Source organism: Bubalus kerabau, chromosome 17, assembly GCF_029407905.1.
Source record: "Bubalus kerabau isolate K-KA32 ecotype Philippines breed swamp buffalo chromosome 17, PCC_UOA_SB_1v2, whole genome shotgun sequence".
In the NCBI taxonomy this organism is placed as follows: Eukaryota; Metazoa; Chordata; class Mammalia; order Artiodactyla; family Bovidae; genus Bubalus; species Bubalus kerabau.
The window spans coordinates 19,604,501-19,626,280 of record NC_073640.1 but is presented as its reverse complement, the minus strand read 5'-3'; the positions used below and the strand labels follow the sequence as shown (position 1 = coordinate 19,626,280).

General features: G+C 44.9%; 1 protein-coding gene across 5 annotated transcripts in view; it reads left to right on the top strand.

The window, feature by feature from the left end:
• The window catches only part of ABCC12 (ATP binding cassette subfamily C member 12), a 61,713-nt gene extending 46,050 nt beyond the window's left edge, over window positions 1-15,663 (top strand). For 2 of the 5 annotated variants that reach the window (XM_055551874.1, XM_055551871.1), the window contains 8 exons: window positions 3,128-3,314; window positions 7,253-7,342; window positions 8,982-9,171; window positions 9,627-9,786; window positions 11,029-11,107; window positions 12,059-12,172; window positions 14,608-14,772; window positions 14,874-15,663. In XM_055551874.1, the coding sequence (XP_055407849.1) occupies window positions 3,128-3,314; window positions 7,253-7,342; window positions 8,982-9,171; window positions 9,627-9,786; window positions 11,029-11,107; window positions 12,059-12,172; window positions 14,608-14,772; window positions 14,874-14,966 (1,078 nt within the window). In that variant the 3' untranslated portion in view covers window positions 14,967-15,663. Of the gene's footprint in view, window positions 1-3,127; window positions 3,315-7,252; window positions 7,343-8,981; window positions 9,172-9,626; window positions 9,787-11,028; window positions 11,108-12,058; window positions 12,173-13,963; window positions 14,183-14,607; window positions 14,782-14,873 lie in introns of those variants that run through there. The other 3 variants (XM_055551873.1, XM_055551872.1, XR_008703884.1) reach the window with 2 other exon arrangements.
• Window positions 15,664-21,780: the final 6,117 nt, after the last annotated feature.

The following is a 21,780-nucleotide window of genomic DNA, read 5'->3' as shown; positions in this document are numbered from 1 at the left end:
TGCACTAAGCCTTTTTCCCCAATGTCCGAGGCCCCCAAACACTCAAATTCATCCAATGACAAGCTTACCATGGCGCTTTATGTGTTTTATTTTTCCTCTTTAAAAGTAGAATGTTTTCAGGTCAGGAAAATAGGAGAAAACAACGACGGCAACAAAAATCACCCATAGGCCTGCAACCCAAATCCTAGTAATATTTTTGTGTATTTCCTTCCAATCTTTTCTGTTTTTCTATTTCTGAAGCATTTAGAGTCATTTTTGTCTTGTTTTATTTTTAAATAGCAGTTTTTTCATGTTATTACATATTCCTTGTAAAGGTCATTCTGAAAGTGAAAGTCGCTCAGTCGTGTCCGACTCTTTGCAACCCCGTGGACTATACAGTCCATGGATTTCTCCAGGCCAGAATACTGGAGTGGGTAGCTTTTCCCTTCTCCAGGGGATCTTCCCAACCCAGGGATCAAACCCAGGTCTCCCACATTGCCGGCGGATTCTTTACCAGCTGAGCCACCAGGGAAGCCCAAAAGGCCACATTACATCTCATTTAATAGATGGACCAGTTTTCTTTTTTTCAAGATGCCAGGACTAGGTTAATAAATTTCTCTGGAGTCGTCCAGCTCCAAACTTCTAAAACATCATATAATCATATGTTATCACTGTGTTATCAGTCACAGTAGGCTCACTGTGGTAACAAACAGCTCTAAATTTTAGGGGCTAACCCAACACATGTTTATTCTTCCTCAAGTCGTAAGTGAACAAGGGTCCATGGGGCAGGGGTCGGCGATTCTGCTCCGTACTCAAGCACACAGTCTCTCTCCATCTCACAGCTCCTCTGGTCTAATTGGAAGGTAAGAGCAGAGATGTGAGTGGAGGACCCCAATGAAGGTGCTTATAATTTATGTACACTCACTGGCCGGATTTCAGTCACATGGGTGCGGCTAACTGCAAAGGAGGCTGGGAAATGTAGTCCAGCTGTAAAAATGGAATTTGATGAATCTATAGTGTTTCTGCCCGACAGATGTTCTTATTCCACCCCCATCCTTTCTTAAAAGCTTAATGTACACTTCATAGGTTGCATCTCTTTCTCCCTGCCACCCACAACCTCAGTGTAGACCTGGCACTCCAGCCTGTCTTTACTTCAGTCAGCAGCTAGCCTTGTTACTGGTTTGACCTGAACATCATTTGTCAAGGGCCCTGCAATGCACCCCCTTCCAGTGTCTTAGTCATGGGCCATTCGTCAGCTCTCAACAAGCAACAGATTCAAGCCTTGTCTTCCAGCAGATTGTCCTCCAAGGTTTCCAGAACAATCCTATAGGCGAGCTGAGCCTCCACAGTATTGATGGGCTCTGCCGTCTTAATCCATTCTTTTCAGTCATGGACTTTCCAGAGGGCTTGGGCTTCTGACCTGAGTTGCTTTTGCAACCAGACAAAAACGCTGCAGCACTAAAAAAGGGTTTGAGGTCAAATTCCAATTTGACCCCAGCCAGTGGTTCTGTTTCTGCACAACCTAACCAAGCACACAGAGAAGGCCACAGATGGCTCCTAAGTCACTCAAGCTGTCAGTTGAATTTGTAGGCTTTTCAGCGACATGGTAAAAACATCATGGTGTTTGGAAGAATATTTTAACTGAGGAAAGTAAGTCAGAGTGGAAACAGAGAGGGCCAGCCTGGGTGCTCAGAGGTGTTTCAGGCCAGAACCCTTGGAGGAGGTTTAGAACAGGATGAGCAGCAGCGCCTGAGGACGTCAGGACTCTGCCAGTGCAGGAATCTCAACTCCTAGGGGTTTAAACATCGAATGGTTTTCAATTTTACCAATAATTTCTTTTATCAGTTGTTCTGAAGAAGCCCCTTTCCCAGGAGGTCAGGGGAACCTTTAGTGGCAATTGTGATTGATGTCCCTTCTGGTCTGTTTAGCTCAGTTCCGTTAAAATTACTCTCTTAAATGTACACAAATCATAGCGCACACACCCCCGCCCCCTGGGCATCTGCTCAGAGAATTGGAGCAGTCATGCTGTGTTGCCATATGTCTCGGGCAAGGGGGCAGGGTAGCTGTTAGGAAGCACCTGGTCTGTTGTATTAAACACCCCCTCCCTTTTCTCTGAGCCTGGTTATCTGAGGCTGGTGCAAGGAGATGGAGTCGGGGAGTAGGGGAAGGAACACTCTCAGGTGACCACTGTCTATTTCTGCTGCTCATTTCTGCTGATCCAGCTCCTCATGCAGATGTGGCGTGGCACGGGAGAGCCCCCGCCAGGACCCAGGTCCCCAGCCACTCTGCTGGACACTGCCCATGGGCTCTACTTTGTTCTTCTGTGAGCTCCGCCTGGCAGCCTCACTGCTTTCCTTTGATGTGGGACCTCTTGCTTCATGTCAATCAGTGTGGCATCAAGATTGCAGCCCCACATGCCACCTTCCCTCTGAACCCCCACTGTAGGTACTGCAGGAATGGGCAGGACCATCTCCCACACATCTGGGGAATGAACAACTCCAGGGATGGGTCTTCCCCAGCCCCTAGCTGTGTTATTGCTCTGTCGCTCTGCCCGGTGCCCCCTCTCCTCTTTAGCCCAGGAGACATGCAGCAGGAGTGCAAGATGTCAGCTTACTCTTTTTCCATCCAGCTTTATAAGCAATTGCCTCTAATCTTCTTTGCCTGAAATGGGGAGGAGAACCAGTCCAGCGCTCTCTCTTCCTTTCCCTACCATCACAAACACTGAGATTCCCTCTGCATTCCCCCACCCCCTTTATAGATCAAAGGGGTCAACAGTCATTTCCACTGGGCCTTTGGGGGACGGCTAACCTGAAGACAAGGGTCCTTTGAAGGTTGAACATGAGGTTCCCAGCCCCTTTTGTTCTCAGCTATGGGTTCCAGCTGCCAGTTCTGGGAAAGACAGAAAGAGCCCACTCAGCACCATACTCTGTTGCCACCTGGGATTTCTCAAAATACGTGCAAATCAAAGATGCTTATGGTGGCAGATTTTAGAGTCTGGATCTATGCTAATCTTTGTAAGAGATTCCTATGTACTAATGTGTTGGCCTTTGATTAAAAATTCCTCTTGCCCTACTTCCCTGGTAGCCCTAACCCTAAGTCTATGGAAGCACAACCCGACCTCCTGCTTTGTCTCATCTCTTAATGTTAGGTTCAAGATGCTGAATGATGAAAACTGCAGCCATCTCCTGTACTTTAACTGCGCTCTCAGGTGGTTTGCTCTAAGAATGGATGTCCTCATGAACATCGTCACCTTCATTGTGGCCTTGTTGGTGACCCTGAGTTTCTCCGCTATCAGTGCTTCTTCCAAAGGCTTGTCATTGTCTTACATCATCCAGGTAACAGCTAGTGTAAGGCTGGGCTTGGCCTGGAGGCTCTGGCATAGAGTGTATCAGGGAGGGTGGACATAACAGAAAACCTAACTCAAATGGGCTTAAATAATAAAGAAGGCTTGCAGCAGCTCACATGGTTAAAAGGTCTGGCAGCTGTATGGGCTTCAGGTGCAGTTGGATCATGGCCCCTGGCTTTATCTTCCTATAATGACTTCCTTCATGGTTGTACAATGGTGGCTGGCAGCCTCTAGAGGCTCTAGCAGGAAGAAAGCAGGAGCAAAGTCTTTCCTGCTCCAGCCACTGAACAAAAGCCCTTGCTTTACTCTTACTGGATTAATTTAGGCATCCCAGAACTATTGATAATTCATGAACTGATGGGATTGAGATGATTGGCTTAGGCCAAGGGAGGGAGTCACGCTCCATCCTGCCCCAAGTCACACAGCTGCCCCACAATGGGAAGAGGGAAGGGAATACTGGAGAGGCAACCATGATGTCCGTGACAAATAATTACTGACTTCTCTTTTGAGTTGCTTTGGTGTTTTTCTTTTGAAAAATAACAACAATATGGAAATAATAGTAATAAGGAATGATAATGATAATAGGGAAACACATGCTATTTTTGGCACTGTTTTAAATCCTTTACATAAATTAACTCATTTATCTTCACAATAATCCATGAGGTAGGCATGCTGTAATCCCCATTTTACAGGTGAGGAGACCTAGGCCCAGGAAGACTTGCCAGGATCACACACCTGCATGTGTGAGAGTCAGGATTTGAACCCCCATCTGGGTCTGATACCCATCTGAGTTTACATAGAGTAGACACAGGCTACGTGCCTCACATTTCTCTCTTTGGAAGCCCTTCCTATGCAGTCTTTACCCCAGTGCTCTGACATTCTAGGACGACAAATCTGAGTGGTGGTCTGTTTCCATTAATTCTGTTCAGGCTGGGAAGAGAATAAAGTCAAGTCTCTCTTCAAGCGGACAAATTCCTGCTTTCCCTCCCTGACTCTTTTCCTCCTGTTGATACTGTCTTTGTCTCCTTTCCCTTTGTTTTCTCGTCCTGTGACTCACATTGCTTGAATATTGGATTTCTTGCATCAGCACTCTGTGTTTCCTTTCTTTCATCTCAAAGTCTCCCTGTTCTTGTCTTTTTATTTTTATTCTGGGAATTTTCCTTTGCTTTGTCATTCAGCCATTCTTTGCATACTTAATTTTCACATACTCTTTCTTAGCCTCTGAGTTTTTAAAAGAATCATCTTTAAACATGTATTTTATAGCTCTCTGAGGATATTGATCAGATTAAACTCTGAACTCTGCCTTTCTTAAACTCTCCTCTTTTCTTTGACTGATATCTGCTGTTTTCCAGGGTCAGGCTTTTTGTTTGTTTGTTTATCTAGTTCTGTTTGTTATCTGGTTCTTGCTCTTCCCTGCATTGGTTTTGTTCATATGTCCCTTCATCCTTTTGTGTTTAAGTATGAGAATCTATGTTGGGTTTTCAGGGTTTCCTCTTCTTTGTGTATGCTTCACTAGGTCTCTCCTGATAGGAGGTTTTATGACTGTGGATGGGTGGGTTGGACTTGTCCACAGGCTGCTTCACTTCAGGAAAGCAGCCAGGGAGCAGGCCTCCAGGCACACAAAAGCTAGTTTTAGAGGGGCTTTATCTAGGAGCCCCATTTATCCCCAAATAATTTATTCAGTTTCTTTAAAGAAGCCTCTGTGTGTGTGTGTGTGTGTGTGTTGGCCTAGGGGTAGTGTCCAGCTGGGAGGAAGATGAGGAAGGGGAAGAAATGGGTCCAACAGGAGTTTTGTCAAGGCACCATCTCTCAGTCAGTCTTTGAGGGCCCCTCACACCTGGAGCCTCTCTGAATTCTGCTACATAGAACACTCTGGAAGCCCCTGCAGCACACTCTGCCTCTATCCTATCAAAAGGCTTTCATCCTCTTTCCATCTTCCAGAAACTTGTAACTCTCATTCAATACCTCTTCCCAAGCTCCTGCTTGCTGTTCATGGTCCATTCCTTTTTGAAGTCTCTCTACCATCATTTTAATAATACTTTGGAAAAGAGGAGGAACAAAAACATATGCTCAGGACACTATGTTAAGCGAGGAAAATGGATTTTCCTTGGGTAGGTAGTTTCCCTCATTGATGGCTGATCTTATTTGTTGTTGCCTAGTAAAGTATTAAACAGATGATGTCGACTAGATTCCTGTACTTGTCTCAGCTTTCCTCAACTGAGGTCATGCTCTTGGAAGATATCACCAGCTTTCTGTGAGACTGTTTTCAAACATGCCTGTAAGGCTGGAGAACTTGCCCACATCAAGATCTAGGGGACATGTTTCTTGCAACTGGCTTTCTTGAGCATTAGCCCCCTTTGGAGAATACAGAAAATCCAGCTGACAGAGCTTCCCTTGAGAACAGAGGCGACTCCTAGATGGATGAGAATTTGTTGTGAAGTCCCACAGAGCAGAAAGCAAATGCAAAGTAATATCACATAACATCATGGAGAGAACAAACACTTCCTGGGGCCAGCACTGTGCTGACAAGGGGATTCTAACCCTGTGGAGTGCTGCCTGGGGCCTTGAAGAGCTGATACCCTTGAATTTTTTTTTTAACTTTTTATTTTGTATTGGAGTATAGACAATTTACAATGTTGAGATCTTTACAGGTGAACAGCGAAGGGACTTAGCCATATATATGCATGCATCCATTCTTCCCCAAACTCGCCTCCCATCCAGGTTGCCACGTAACATTGAGCAGAGTTCCATGTGCTATACAGTGGATCCTTGTTGACTGTCCATTTTGAATATAGCAGTATGTACATGTCCATTCCAACTCTCTAACTATCCCTTCCCCACTTCCTTCTCCCTCGGCAACCATGAGCTCATCTCTTTCTGTTGTACCTAAGTTCATTTGCTGATACCCTTAAATTTAACAACAACAACAACAAAAATGTATGTGCCTTTCTCAAGAGCAGGAATCGTTCACTCACTCACCAGATGTCCACTGAGCACCTGCCAGGAGCTGGAACCATGCTGGCTGCTGTGGGTTCAGCTGTGAACAAGCTGGGCAAGTCCATGCACTCATGAGCTTACATTCTAGTGGGATGGGATAAATAAGCGTGCAAGTAAATAAATAAGACTTCAGAAACTGTTGAACTGTTATGAAGATAATGAAGCAGGGTAACTGGCTGTCAGTGGGGAAGCCGCATGAGACCCCATAGAGTCAAGGAAGGTCTCTGCCAGGAGGTGACTTGTGGGCTGATATCTGAACTTGACAAAGAAGGAGCCAAGGGAAGACAGAGGGAAGAGAGCTTCAGGCTGAAGGACCAGGGATTTGGCTAGGGCATACCTGTGGGGGAACCACCATCCAACCTGCCCAGTACGTGCCTGCCCTCAAATCTCAGGGTTGGCTTCTGGGGGATCCTGGCCTAAGACGGGTGTCCTTAGCAGGCCATGGTCTAAGGCTAGATTCTCTCATGTCTGAAGCAGGCTGAGGGCTTGATGGTTTTCTTCCTCTTCTGCCATCTGTGGTGATTGGGGCTTTCTGGCTGCAGGCGGGGTAATCGGGGAGGGCACAGAGGTGCAGGACCCCACAAAGTGGCTTCAAGGGGTGGGCACCCAGCAGTGCAGAGGCCCCCTGGAGAACTTCTGCTTACAGGAATTCCCCACCGCTCCAACCAAGAGATCTGTGCTGGAGCGATGCTGTGGTGGGTTGACTCTGACCATCTGGAGTGCCAGGGAGGATGTAATTACCATTTGTTTCTACATACAAAGGAAGTGTTTAAGGCAAAACACCCCAACAGGAGTGTCTTTACATCTGGACCCTTGGCTGGGAGCGGAGGCCTATTTTTGTGTGGTCCTGAGTGAGACCGGAGGGTGACTCACAGCTGCCCCTGAAGGCGGAAAGGGCTCTGACTGCGGTCGCTTGTTCCCCCTCCGTAGCTAAGCGGGCTGCTCCAAGTGTGTGTGCGAACGGGGACCGAGACCCAGGCCAAGTTCACCTCCGTGGAGCTGCTCAGGGAGTACATTTCGGTAAGAAATTGGGCCCAGAGGAGAAGCCAGTTAACTCTGGCAGAACTTAGGCATTTGCTCCTTTTTCACGTGTGCATATTCTTAACATCCGTATTTATATACTCTAAAGTCCTTAATGCTGAGGGAGAGGTTCTTTTTAAAAATATTTCCTCAAGGGGTTTCTGTACCCAGAAAAGAGAATTCAGTGGCTTACTTTAGTTTCTAAAAATTAATATTTGGCTGACTAAATTTAAAAATCTAGTCTAACTCTTCTTTAAAAGCTTTTTCTGTTCCCCTTACAAATCCTGCTGTTCTTTGAAAAGCAGTCTTGCCAATTCAAGCAATCACTTTTAAGGGCCTTTGAACAGCATTTGGCCCCATTTGCAAACTTAATTAAACACTTTAAAACATTTTAAACTGCATTTTAAAATTTAATATATTCCGTTTCCTTTTTAAGTACCTCGATAATCTGATTCAACAAACAAACCTTCCTGAGGTTATATAAATCTAATAAATTAAACTTATAAATATGGAGAGCTTTAAGTTCTCATAACAATCCCAATGCAGTATATAAACAGTAAGTTTTTAAACCTAAAACCATGTTAAAATAAGTTATTCAATTATACATTTTAATTTAGAATCACAGTCTGAATGTTGTTAACATTATGAATAGTTAAAACACCAAGTATGCAGAGTTCATAAACTAAAAATATTACCATTATAATTTTGCTTCTCTTAAATACTATTATTACTAATTCTAAATCTTCTAGGGGTTAAAAATACTCACTGTCTAGGAATACTATTATTTTCTCAGCTAATTGTGGTTGCCTATTGACCAGCAATTTGAGCTGGTCAGCCACCCTAATGGGGATCATGGGAGCCTTATTTCTCCCTGGTTAACAGGGACTTTATAATTCAGAGGAGGGGTTAGTCTTGTAATGCAGTCACGTTGCTTCACTGCTTAATTAGACTTTGCATTTCTTGGGCTCTTAAGAAACTTTAATTCCTTTTCCATGTAACTCTGAGCTTGACATGCTGTGCTTCCTACTTCTAACACCGCAGTGACTCTAGCAGATAATGAAATTGTGTCTGACTGAATTCTGCAAATCTCTCAAGGCTTGGTCTGGATTGCTCATAATGCTGACACGTGCTGAGGCTCACAAGGACCAGTATGCACTGCTCCTTATATTTATTCATCCCTCTATTCACTAAGCCCTGGCCCTACAACTTTTCTTTCTATTTCTCAAAGTCCTTGAGCTTTTTCTGGCCCCAGGGCCTTTGTACTAGCAGCTCTCTGTCTGGAACGCATCTTCTCACGGTTGGCACTGTCTCAGCATTCCAGGTCTCACCTTGAATGTCACATCCTCACAGATGCCTTCCTCAACACCGTTACTTTCACTTCTACCCCTTTCACCACACATACTCTGTATTCTACAGCAATAGTCTCTTTAACTGTCTTCATTTCTCACTTCTTTTCTTGTTTTATTATCTGAGTTCCCCATTGCAGTGTGAGTTTCTGCAGTGCAGTATCCTTTTTGGTCTAGTTCACCATCATGAATACCAGTACCTAGAACTGTGTGAATGAATGCATGAATGAATGAGTGAAATGAATGGGAAAGCAAATGACTATTAACCTGCCATTTGTTATTCTGCTTTTCAGACCTGTGTTCCGGAACGCACTCACCGCCTCAAGGTGGGGACCTGTCCCCACGACTGGCCCAGCTACGGGGAGATAACATTCAGAGACTATCAGATGAGATACAGAGACGATTCTCCCCTTGTTCTCAATGGGCTGAACTTGAACATCCAAAGTGGGCAGACAGTTGGGATCGTTGGAAGAACAGGTTCTGGTGAGGACCAGCTCTGATCGCGTCTTTTGCAGGTTGTTTTCTTTGCATTTCCACTGGGTGTGCTAGTTATATCACGCCAGAGGGTGATGTGTGTGTGTGGCGGATTGGCTGTTTTTTTCCTGAAATGTCTTTATTGTAAATTGGGATTTCAGGTTGAATGGGTGTGTATGCAGTTGGAAGTAAACACACATCAGTTTTTGAATTAATTAAGTGAGAATCATTCTGTTGAGACGAGGCCCAGAAGATGAGTCACGCGCTAACAGCCCTGCAGGGATGGGCAGGGTAATAGTGTTAGGGCAGTCAATCACCCCTGCAGAGTGGGACTTCTGTCTGTACACTCATCCGCACAGAGCCATTTTCACTGCATTAAAAATTCACTTGATTAGACAGATACTCAGATATGATGCAATGCAAACTTATGTGAGATTTGCTGCTTCTACATTTATTGTTCCCAGGCAAGTCATCCTTAGGAATGGCTTTGTTTCGTCTGGTGGAGCCCGCTGGTGGCACGATCCTCATTGATGGCGTGGATATCTGCACTGTTGATTTGGAAGACCTCAGAACCAGGCTGACTGTGATCCCCCAGGATCCTGTCCTGTTTGTAGGTACAGTAAGGTAGCTGTTTTTGATCGCTGTGCATCCCTATTTTTGGATAGTGAAATCAGAGTAACAAGAGCTTTGAGAAGTTGTCACACGGTGGCTGGCCTGGGGTTGTTCTATCTGAGGGAAGTCATGTCCTGAGATGTTCACAAGCTTTGGGGGAGCTGAGGACCAAGGCCCTGAAACCTGTGTTTCATAAACTGCATTACAAATAAGCAAGATGCTATGTGCAGGGTGAGCAGACATCCCGGTTGACTCTGGGATGCCTGTCCAGGATTCTATCAGGTTTAGCCATGGCCTAAATTACCCCAGTTTGCACAATACAATAAACGGTTATTCTACATATGTAGCCGTCCTTTGGAAGCACGTCAATTCATTCCCACTAAGAAGTGAACAGAGGCACTCACCTGGTGGTCCAGCGGTTAAGACTGTGCCTTGCAATGCAGGGGACTCAGGTTACATCCCCGGTTGGGGAACTAAGATCCCACAGGCTGCAGAGCCACTAAGCCCACTTGCTCTGGGGCCTGTGAGCCACAACTAGAGAGAAGACCTGACACAGCCAAATGAACAAATAAATATTAAAAGAGAGAGAGAAGTGAACAGAAGCTGCTCAAGTACAAGAAAAGTAGGGCCATCGCAACCTCTACAGGGTTCAGGATCTGTTGGCAAGGCACAGGGGAAAACCACAGTTTCTCATTTAGCCCAGTGCAGCGGTTGCCCTTCTAACAAGAGGGACCTTTTGCTGACTGAGTTCCAGCTGAAGTAGGGGGCCATATTGAGAGTTGTGTAAAAAGAAGGACATTCCGTGTCTTGAAACACCAGACTCACACCCTGCACGTGAGACGCTCACCCTCTGTGAGGCCCTGAAGCTGCTGACAAAGCTTTGCCTCTCAAGGCAGAGTGAATGCACCAGTGAGTGGAATTGCTTGCTCCCTCTCTCTGCCAAGACTCTGCACGAGGTCAGACCTGCTGTTCTGCACACAGCCACCGAGAGGACCGAATGTGTCTCCTTGGTGCCTCGCTTGGCGGCAGTCTGCCCACCTTGGTGTGGTCTCTGCTCCATCCCAGAGTCATGGGTCTGTAGTCTCTCGGCCTGAGGTTTGTATTTCATGAACCACTGTCCCAGGCTAAGCACTGCCCTTGTTGCCGCGGCGTCACCACTTACCACCTCTGCTCTTCCCCTCGTGCTGTGGAAAATATGCTCTTCCATCCGCTCATCCTCAGAAATTCAGCTTCCTCTCCTTTCCTTCACTGCAGGTACAACTTGGACCCGTTTGAGAGTCACAGTGATGAGATGCTCTGGCAGGTTCTGGAGAGAACATTCATGAGAGACACAGTAGGTCACTGGGGCTGTCCGGGACGTGTCCATTTCCTAGCCCCAGTGCCCCAAATACCTGGTCCAGGTTTAAATTTGGCTAGTTGTTTGCTGGCACCACATATGTTGATCCTTATCACTCCTTGTTAAGAGCTGCAATAGACTATTTATTAGGCCAGTTCAATGGCCTAAATAGAGTCAAGAGCGCTACCTGCAGTATCTCAGTTAGTCCTGATCACAACCCTCTGAGGTTGGTACTCCTACCCTCACTTTTAGAGATGCAGCACTTAAGACTCAGGGTAGTAAGCTCTGAGTGGCAGAATGGAGACTTGAACTTAAGGCCATCTGACTCTAGAGCAGAGGAAGTGCCAGTAGCCTCATTTGCTTACTGAAACAGATAAGCTCTGGGAAGGTGCAGGGTATGGTGTGGAATGAACCATCTGTGAGACGTGGCCCTGTCCTGTATGAGCTGTGGCTGGGTCAGCAGGTGAGCATGGGCACTTCTGCAGCCCAGAGGGAATTTTTCCCCGGGACTTGGGACCAAGGTGAGCATCTCCCAAAGCCGCTTTGACTTAAAATGCTAAATAAATCAGACTCTGTCTTACCTTTCCTTGATGACCAGAAAACACCCACCCCATCTCTATTTTATCCGTGGAAACAGGGACGCTGAAAGCCATTTACAGTTGTTTGTGTTTCTCTGGAGCCCTCTGTGCATCATTTGTACTCTTTTGGCAAGGTGTCTATGGGGTTCTATGAATCACGCTGTGATTTTAAATTATTAATGTCTGCCTACTCCTTGGTCTCTCCCTGGTGCCTGTTCGCAATATTGAAATGATTGTTGTCTTGCGCTTTCTTTTCTGCAGTAAAATAAAGCCAGCTGATAAATGCAAGAGAAGGGGGCCATCAATATAGCGGATGCAGGACAATTTTATAGATCATCAGTACAGATATGGCATTCTCTGTGTTTTATAGATAATGAAACTCCCGGAAAAATTACAGGCAGAAGTCACAGAAAACGGAGAAAACTTCTCAGTAGGGGAACGTCAGCTGCTTTGTATGGCCCGAGCGCTTCTCCGTGATTCAAAAGTAAGGAAGCAGCACAGGAAATGGATCGGTCACATTTTTTATATTCCCTGCAGCGCCGCTCAATCCAGGGGACAGAGCCACGTGCTTGTCTTTCAGCAAAGAGAGAGGAATTGGTCCATTTAAAAACCGATCACTTTTCTTAAGACAAAGTTGTGAAGGGTAAAAATTGAAAAATAACAGCTATTTACAGCAATAGCACCTGCCTCCCCTGGGCCTCTCCCCGGGAGGGCTTGCTTAGCTATTCTTTCTGTCCTCCTAAGTGGTTTGGGTTTGAGAAATCAGCCTCTCAACATTTCCCCTTTGTCCCTGAACAAGTCTGAGGCCTGATAAACAGTACCCAGGATACTGAAAAAGGGCTTCAGTATGCCAGTCTATGAGGACTATAAAATTATACTCATTTTTCTTAGTGACTTACTCATCTTTGCTTACTGATTTCAAGGAAAGGATTGCTGCTGCTTTAGAAACCCCATTCTCCAATCAACCAGACTTTAAAAAATACCATGAAAACAAATAAGTGGTTGCCTATTTTGTCCACTCTTAAGAAGGTATTTAAACACTAGGTAGATAATTGTAAGTGTATTCTGTGTGTTTAAGTGTAAGTTTGTTACAATCTTCCAATTAAATTCAGTGACCCAGAGAAAATTCTGCCATAAGAAATTCAGGCTATTCCATAATGTTAAGTTGTATTTGGGCTTCCCTGGTGGCTCAGTGGTAAAGAATCCGCCTGCAATGCAGAACACCTGGGTTCGATCTCTGGGCCTGGAAGATCCTCTGAAGAAGGAAATGGCAACCCACTCCAGTATTCTTGCCCGGGAAATCCCGTGGACAGAGGAGCCTGGTGGGCTGCAGCCCATGGGGTCGCAAGAGTCAGACACGACTTAAGTGACTAAAGCATCACCACCAAGTTGTATTTTATGATATACTACAAAACTGTGATAGGTATAGGTGAACAGCCTTAGACATGGTAATTGACATGGCTTTTATTTACTATATTAAAGAATATTTTGGTAGAATTTTAACTTTATAATAAAATCAATAATTTGAAGTGGGAAAAAAAAGAAATTGTGTCTTCTGAACCCTGATCAAAGCGTAACCCATCACATGGGCTCTCTAGCATGCTAACGGCAGGGCAGGGGGCCAATATACGTTCGCTGCTGACTGTGGCCCTACACGGTGCTGAGTGGTGGATGGGTTGTCCTTGCATTTTACATACATAATAAGGTGTAACCCCCTTTCACAGACAATGAAATAGAGGCTTGGGGAAGTTATATAATTTAGCCAAAGTCAAGCAGAGTTAGAGCTGAGCTGATCAAGTCCTCTGATTTGCAAACCAGCACTGGGGCAGGCCGGAGAAGGCAGTGGCACCCCACTCCAGTACTCTTGCCTGGAAAATCCCATGGACGGAGGAGCCTGGTGGGCTGCAGTCCATGGGGTCGCTAAGAGTCAGACACGACTGAGCGACTTCACTTTCACTTTCAACTTTCATGCATTGGAGAAGGAAATGGCAACCCACTCCAGTGTTCTTGCCTGGAGAATCCCAGGGACAGGGGAGCCTGGTGGGCTGCCGTCTATGGGGTCGCACAGAGTCAGACATGACTGAAGTGACTTAGCAGCAGCAGCAGCAACTGTGGCAGGCATAATAATGCCCCACCCCCAGCAAAGATGCTCATGTCCCGATACTCAGAATCTGCAAACATGTTACCTTATCTGGGGAAAAGGGCTTTGCAAATGTGATTAAAGTTAAGGATCTTGAGATGGGAAGATTACACTGGATTACCTTGGTAGGCGCAGTGTAATTACACAGGTCTTTGTAAGAGAGAGGCAAGAGAGTCAGAAAGAAAGTGACGATGGAAGTAGAGGTTAGAGTGATACCAGGAAGGGGTCATGAGCTAAGGAATGCAGACAACCTCTAGAAGCTGGAGAAGGCAAGAAAAACATTTCTCCTTCTGAGCTTGCAGAAGGAATGCAGAGCTGACACTACCTTGGCCTTAGGACTTCTGACCTCCAGAAGTAAGTATAAGATAGCATGTGCTGTTTTGAGCCTCTGATTTGCGTGACTCTGTTACAGCAGAAACGGGAAACTAATACAAGTGCCGTTATTATGCCTCATGCTGACTCATAGGCGCAGTAGATAAAGATCATGGGGCATTTCTTCCTACTAGTTTGTGGGATTAGAATAAACCATTTATAAAAAGGTAAGTAAAGAATGGACAGTCTTGTTACTCCAGCAAGTCAATTCCCTCTGAGAAAGATAAAGATTGTGTGACATGACTTTTTTCTCTTGCTCTTTTTCTTACTTTCTGAGATGGATACGTAGCTCCTTACTTTTCAGCCCTTCTTCTTTTGTTTTTTAATGAATTGAGCTAAGACTGTAAGTTTCCCTCTAGGTACAGCTTTGGCTTGGTGTGACTTTCACAACGTTCCTTCCCCAACAGATCATTCTCCTGGATGAAGCCACTGCCTCCATGGACTCTAAGACTGACACTCTTGTTCAGAACACCATCAAAGATGCCTTCAAAGATTGCACTGTGTTGACCATTGCCCACCGGCTCAACACAGTCCTCAACTGTGACCGTGTCCTGGTCATGGAAAACGGGAAGGTACAGAAAGTTGGTGTCACCTCTCCAGAGGTTTCAGTGTTTGGGCTTTATGGTGGGTAGCTTTTTTCTGACAATTTCAGCTCTTCTTCTCTGACTTTCAGGTAGTCGAGTTTGATAAGCCTGAAGTCCTTGCTGAGAAGCCAGGTTCTGCCTTTGCGATGTTACTAGCCGCAGAAAACAAAGTCCGAATATAAGAGTTCCAAAGGACGCCATCAGCTGATTTTAGAGGAAGAGGAGGCTGTGTGAGACGAGTCAGATGTGTCTATGGGGTCAGGGACCGTCATCTCAGGGGTTAGATCTGGTCCACCATCCCACCCCCAACCCGGCCCTGCCCTGCCCTCTCCCAGAGCCTGGAACACAGGAAGAGCCAGGGTGGAGGTTGCTTCCCTGCTTTGCCCAGCACATGCCTCCTGGAGGGCTTGGGTCTGGCTCTCAGTGATGAGCAGAGGCAGAAGAAGCTCATGGATTAGAAAACTGACCCTCAGTTCCTAAATCCCTCATCATCCCTCCTGTGTTCTCATCAGTACACCTCAGAGCCTGGGAATGAAAACATTGTAACTTCCAAAAAAGGTTACGAACAGAATGGGAGAATGCCTAAGGATGTACTTTGTAAAGGTTTCCTGCCTAGTTATCAGAAGGAAAAAGACTTTTCTTCCCACTTCCTAGGCACATCTATTTTGAGTGTGTGACAAGAGGTAACTACATAGATCTGTAGCTTGAAAGATTGATTACAGTGTTTGGTGAAAAAATTAAAAAAAATCATATTGTATGTCCCATTTGATCTATTAGAACAACCAGGGAAACAAAATGTTGGAGTTTGTCTGTAAACGACATTTTTATATCTTCTATATTGGTCATTAAAATGCAGTAGGAAATTAAACTACCCTGAAATGTTGCCTTGCAATTATTTTGCTGAAGATATTCTAGTCTTTGTACTATTTCCTCTCACAGACTCCTTTTGCTTTCTCCATTGACTCAGTAATAAACCCCCACAGCGTTTCTCAAATAAAAGGCTTTTCTTTCCAGCCTTAAGGTTTGCTACGATGGAGGCTGTAAAGACATAGTCCCTGTGGCTCAGGAGTGAGTGCTGCTAATTCACAATAACATTTGATAAGGAAAAAAAAAAAGGAAATCCAAAGGGCTCTTCTGCAGTAATTTCCATAGTCTGTCTGCTTCTTCTTCCTTAGGTCTGAGGTCCCTGGCGGTGTTTCGGTGAGGTTTCCTGGACTCTCCTCCCGGCCCCCAGGCTGAGCTCTAGATGTGGCATGGGGCAGCCATGGCCCATGAACTCCCCACCCCAAATCCTTCTTAATCTTGGTCCCGTACTTCACCCTACCCTTCCAAACAATGAGGAAGACAAGCCTGGCACATGGTAGTCAAAAATGAGTGACATGAGTGCTTGACACCATGAGGAAACTCATCCTGGCAAGTACCCCTCATCTCCCTACTCCTTGGGGTATATTTGCATGTTGTGGGTTTAACCTGGAGAGACTGAGATTTAGGGCAGACAAGCTATGGGCAAGCATTTCAAAGGCTAGGCTTGCAGGATGTGTCTTCAACAAGTCACTCTCCAGCTCTCTGACCAGGCCTGGGCAGGTATCTGCAGGACAGAAGGTGAAGTAAGTACAACCAGCCGCAGGTAGAGCTCCCCATCTGGTGAGCATCAAGGCCCTGGCTAAGGTAGCTGGGCAGCAACTCTGCCATCAGCAGAGGGTACATGGCAAAAAGGATGTGATTGAAAAGTCCACGAGTGAGGGGGCTCCTTTCGTGGGTAGCTCCATGCCATTCAGATTTCCCTGTGAAAGGGCACAGTGCATCTTAGAATGCTCCACTGCCCCGATCTGATTCTTCCTCCATCATGGTATGTGACCTTGATCTGGGGTCATTAAACCCACATGCACTGGCCAGCTGCCTCACACTGAGTGTAGCCTCCACCTTGATGGATGCCCAGTGACTCCCCCATGTGGCAAGCAGACCAGGCAGTTTGTGCTGGTCATGGGAATCCATGCCAGCTGTGCAATGGGGGGAGGATGCTTTGTTCTCAGCACTAGCCAGACAATCAGGCTATGAACTCAGGAAGGCAGAGGGGAGCAGAGGCTACAAAGATCCCTGTGGCTTGTTCAGGTGCATTGAAAGATGAATCACTTCCTACCACTTGCGTCTGCCCACGTTTCCCTTGGCTGGTACCATCTAGAATAGAATACTAGCCTGACACCTAGTGAGCCTCGCCATGTGCCAGGCACTGTGGGAAGCATTTTTACGTGAATAATTTCATTGAATCTTCACCCCACTCCATGAGATGGACACTTTTATTATTCTCATTTTACAGAGGTGAAAACTGAGGGTCATTCAGGTTACTAACTGAGCTATAGATGTATAAGAAGGGAAAAACAGAGGCAGGGCTTGAACCCTAGCCAGTCTGACTCTAGGACCCTGCATGTAATCTCTCCACAAGAGCCCTTCCTGTCCCTTCCCCTTGTCCTGAGCAGGGACCATGATGGTTGTCGGCACGGCACACAGCAGAGACTGACTTCTGGTGGGAAGACTGTTGTTTGCATATGCAACGACAAGGAACAGTCTCAGAGAGCCCTCACCTCTCAACCCCTACTGTTGTCGAAATGTCAGCCAGGAAGAAAGTATGTGGAATAATAATAACCAATGTTTAGCCAGTATACACAGACCTCCCAGAGATACTGCAGGTTTGGTTCCAGATCACAGCAATAAAGCAAATATTGCAAACAGGTGAGTCAGACAATTTTAGGGAGGGTTTCTCAGTGTGTATTCAATTTATATTTGCTATACTATACTGTAGTCCACTAAGTGTGCAAGAGTATTATGTCTAAAAAGCAACGTACATATCTTAATTAAAAAATACTTTATTGCTAAAAAATGCTGTTATCTGAGCCTTCAGTGAATTTTTTTTATTGGCATCATTATTATTCTTTTATTAGCATTAAAGATCACTGATCACAGATGACCATAAGAAATACAACAATAATGAAAAGTTTGAAACATTGTGAGAATTACCAAAATGTGACAAAGATACAAGAAGAGAGCAGATGCTCTTGGATAAATGGTACTGATAGACTTGCTCAGTGCAGGGTTGGCATAAACCTTTGGTTTGTAAAACATTCAGTATGTACAAAGTGCAACAAAGCAAAGAGCCATCAAGAGAGGTGGGTTATAGTTTGTTGAATCCTCACCATATCACTGTAGAGAAGGTACTGATCTTTATGTTACTGATGAGGATGCTGAGGCACGAAGAGCCCCTGGCCCATCACACAGCTGAAATCTGAAGCCTGGCAGACCAACACTGGAATGTGTGCTCCTCACACACAGCATGTGGCATAAATCCTCTTGGAAGAGATTGCCACTAGCCCCACCACAGAGCTGCCAGGCGGGTGACCCACAAACTGGAGAACAATTATACCAAAGAAGGTCTTTCACTGTTGCGAAAGTTCTAGGCACCACAACAGACTTTCCAACCTGGGGATCCAGCAGAGGGACTGAGAATCCCCAGGGAACCTGACATTGAAGGTCAGTGGGATCATAGAAATTCCACAGGACTGGGGAAACAGAGACTCCTGAAGGGCACAAACAAAACAGTGCACAGGATCCATGAGAAAAGAGCAGTGACCCCACAAGAGACTGAGCCAGACTTGCCTGTGAGTGTTTGGGAGTCTCTGGCAGATGTGTGGGTCCATGGTGGATTGCTGTGGGGTCAGGGGCACTGGGAGCAGCAGTCCTGGGAGGCTCAGCATAAGTCCTCTTGGAGGAGTTTCTATTACCCCTATGATAGTCTGACCTGACGCCAAACTATAGAGAGGGAGCACAGCCCCACCCATCAGCAGAAAATTGGATTAAAGATTTACTGAACATGGTCTTTCCTACCAGAGCAAGACCCAGTTTCCCCCACAGCCAGTCCCTCCCATCAGGAAGCTTGCACAAGCTTCTTATCCTCATCCATCAGAGGACAGAGAGAATGAAAACCACAGTCACAGAAAACTAAGCAAAATGATCACATGGATCACAGTTCTGTGTAACTCAATGAAACTATGAGCCACACGGTGTAGGGCCACCCAAGACGGATGGGTCATGGTGGACAGTCCTGACAAAACGTGGTCCACTGGAGAAGGGAATGGCAAACCACTTCAGTATTCTTGCTTTGAGAACACCATGAACAGAATGAAAAATCAAAAAGATATGACACTGAAAGATGAACCCCCCAGGTCAATAGGTGTTCAATATGCTTCTGGAAAAGAGTGGAGAAATAGATCCATAAGGAATGAAGAGGCTGAGCCAAAGCAGAAACAATGCCCAGTTATGGATGTGTCTGGTGGTGATAGCAAAGCCCGATGCTTAAAGAACAATATTGCATAGGAACCTGGAATGTTAGATTCAAGAATCAAGGTAATTCAAAGTGGTCAAACAGGAGATGGCAAGAGTGAACATCAACATTTTAGGAATCAATGAACTAAAATGGACTGGAATGGGTGTATTTAATTCAGATGACCATTATGTCTACTACTGTGGGCAAGAATCCCTTAGAAGAAATGGAGTAGCCCTCATAGTCAACAAAAGAGTCCGAAATGCAGTACTTGGGTGCAATCTCAAAAACGACTGAATGATCTCTGTTCATTTCCAAGTCAAACCATTCAGTATCACAGTAATCCAGGTCTATGCCCCAACCACTAATGTCAAAGAAGATGAGGTTGAGTTCAGTGAAGACCTACGAGACTACTAGAACTAACACCCCCAAAAGATGTCCTTTTCATTGTAGGGGACAGGAATGCAAGAGTAGGAAGTTAAGAGACACCTGGAGTAACAGGCAAGTTTGGCCTTGGAGTACAAAATGAAGCAGGGCAAAGGCTAACAGAGTTTTGCCAAGAGAAGAAACTGGTCATAGCAAACACCTTCTTCCAACAACACAAGAGATGACTCTACACATGGACATCACCAAATGATCAATACTGAAATCAGATTGATTATTTTCTTTGCAGCCAAAGATGGAGAAGAAGCTCTATACAGTCAGTAAAAACAGGACTGGAAGCTCACTATGGCGCAGATCATGATCATGAACACCTTATTGCAAAATTCAGACTTAAATTGAAGAAAGTTGGGAAAACCACTAGGCCATTCACGTAAGACTTAAATCAAATCCCTTATGATTATACAGTGGAAGTGACAATTAGATTCAAGGGGTTAGATCTAATAGACGAGAGTGTCTGAAGAACTATGGACAGAGGTTCATAACATTATACAGGAAGTGGTGATCAAAACCATCCCCAAGAAAAAGAAATGCAACAAGGCAAAATAGTTGTCTGTGGAAGGCTTACAAAAGGCTGAGAAAAGAAAAGAAGTGAAAGTCAGAGAAGAAAAGGAAAGATATACCTATCTAAATGTAGAATTCCAAAGAAAAGCAAGAAGAGATAGGAAAGCCTTCTTAAATGAAAAATGCAAAGAAATAGAGTACAACAATAGAATAGAAAAGAATAGAGATCCCTTCAAGAAAATTAGAGGTATCAAGGGAACATTTCATGCAAAGATGGGCACAATAAAGGACAGAAATGGTATGGACCTAACAGAAGCAGAAAATATCAAGAAGAGGTGGAAAGAATACACAGAAGAACTGTACAAAAAAGGTCTTAATGCCTTGATAACCACGATGGTGTGATCACTCACTTAGAGCCAGACATCCTGGAATGTGAAGTTAAGTGGGCCTTAAGAAGCATTACTACAAACAAAGCTAGTGGAGATGATGGAATTCCAGCTGAGCTACTTCAAATCCTAAAAGATGATGCTGTAAAAGTTTTTGTATTCAATATGCCAGCAAATTTGAAAAACTCAGCAGTGGCCACAGGACTGGAAAAGGTTAGTTTTCTTTCCAATTCCAAAGAAGGGAAATGCCAAAGAATGTTCAAACTACCACGCAGTTGTACTCATTTCAAATGCTAGCAAGGTAATGCCCAAAATCCTTCAAAACAGGCTTCAACAGTACATGAACCAAGAACTTACAGATATACAAGCTGGATTTTAGAGCTTGTAGGTAGAGGAATCAGAGATCAAATTACCAACATCCATTGGATCATAGAAAAAACAAGGGAATTCCAGAAAAACCTCTACTTATGCCTCATTGACTATGTTAAAGCCTATGACTGTATGGATCACAACAAATTGTGAAAAATATTAAAGAAATCAGAATACCAGACCACCTTACCTGCCTCTTGAGAAACCTGTGTGCAGGTCAAGAAGCAACAGTTAGAATCAGACATAGAAAAATGGACTGGTTCAAAATTTGGAAAGGAATACATCAGGGCTGTACATTGTCACCCTGTTTGTTTAAATTCTATGCAGAGTACATCTGTGAAATGCCTGGCTTGATGAAGTTCAAGCTGGAATCAAGATTGCCAGGAGAAATATCAGTAACCTCTGATATGCAGATGGTATCACAGTAATGGCAGAAAGCAAAGAGGAACTAGAGATCTTCTTAATGAAGATGAAAAAGGAGAGTGAAAAAGTTGACTTAAAACTCAGCTTTCAAAAAACCAAGATGATGGCACCTGGTCCTATATCTTCATGGCAAATAGATGTGGAAACAATGGAAACAGTGACAGACTTTCTTTTCTTGGGCTCCAAAATCACTGCAGATAGTGACTACAGCCGTGAAATTAAAAGACACTTGCTGCTTGGGAGGAAAGCTATGACAAACTTAGCATATCAAAAAGCAGAGGCATCACTTTGCCAACAAAGTTCAGTATAGTCAAAACTATGGTTTTTCCAGTAGTCATGTATGGATGTGAGAGTTGAACCATAAAGAAGGCTGAGTGCCAAGGAATTGATGCTTATGAATTGTGGTGTTGGAGAAGACTCTTGAGAGTCCCTTGGACTGCAAGGATATTAAACCGGTCAATCCTTGACAAAATCAACCCTGAATATTCATTGGAAGGACTGATGCTGAAGCTGAAGCTCCAATACATTGGCCACCTGATATGAAGAACTGACTCATTT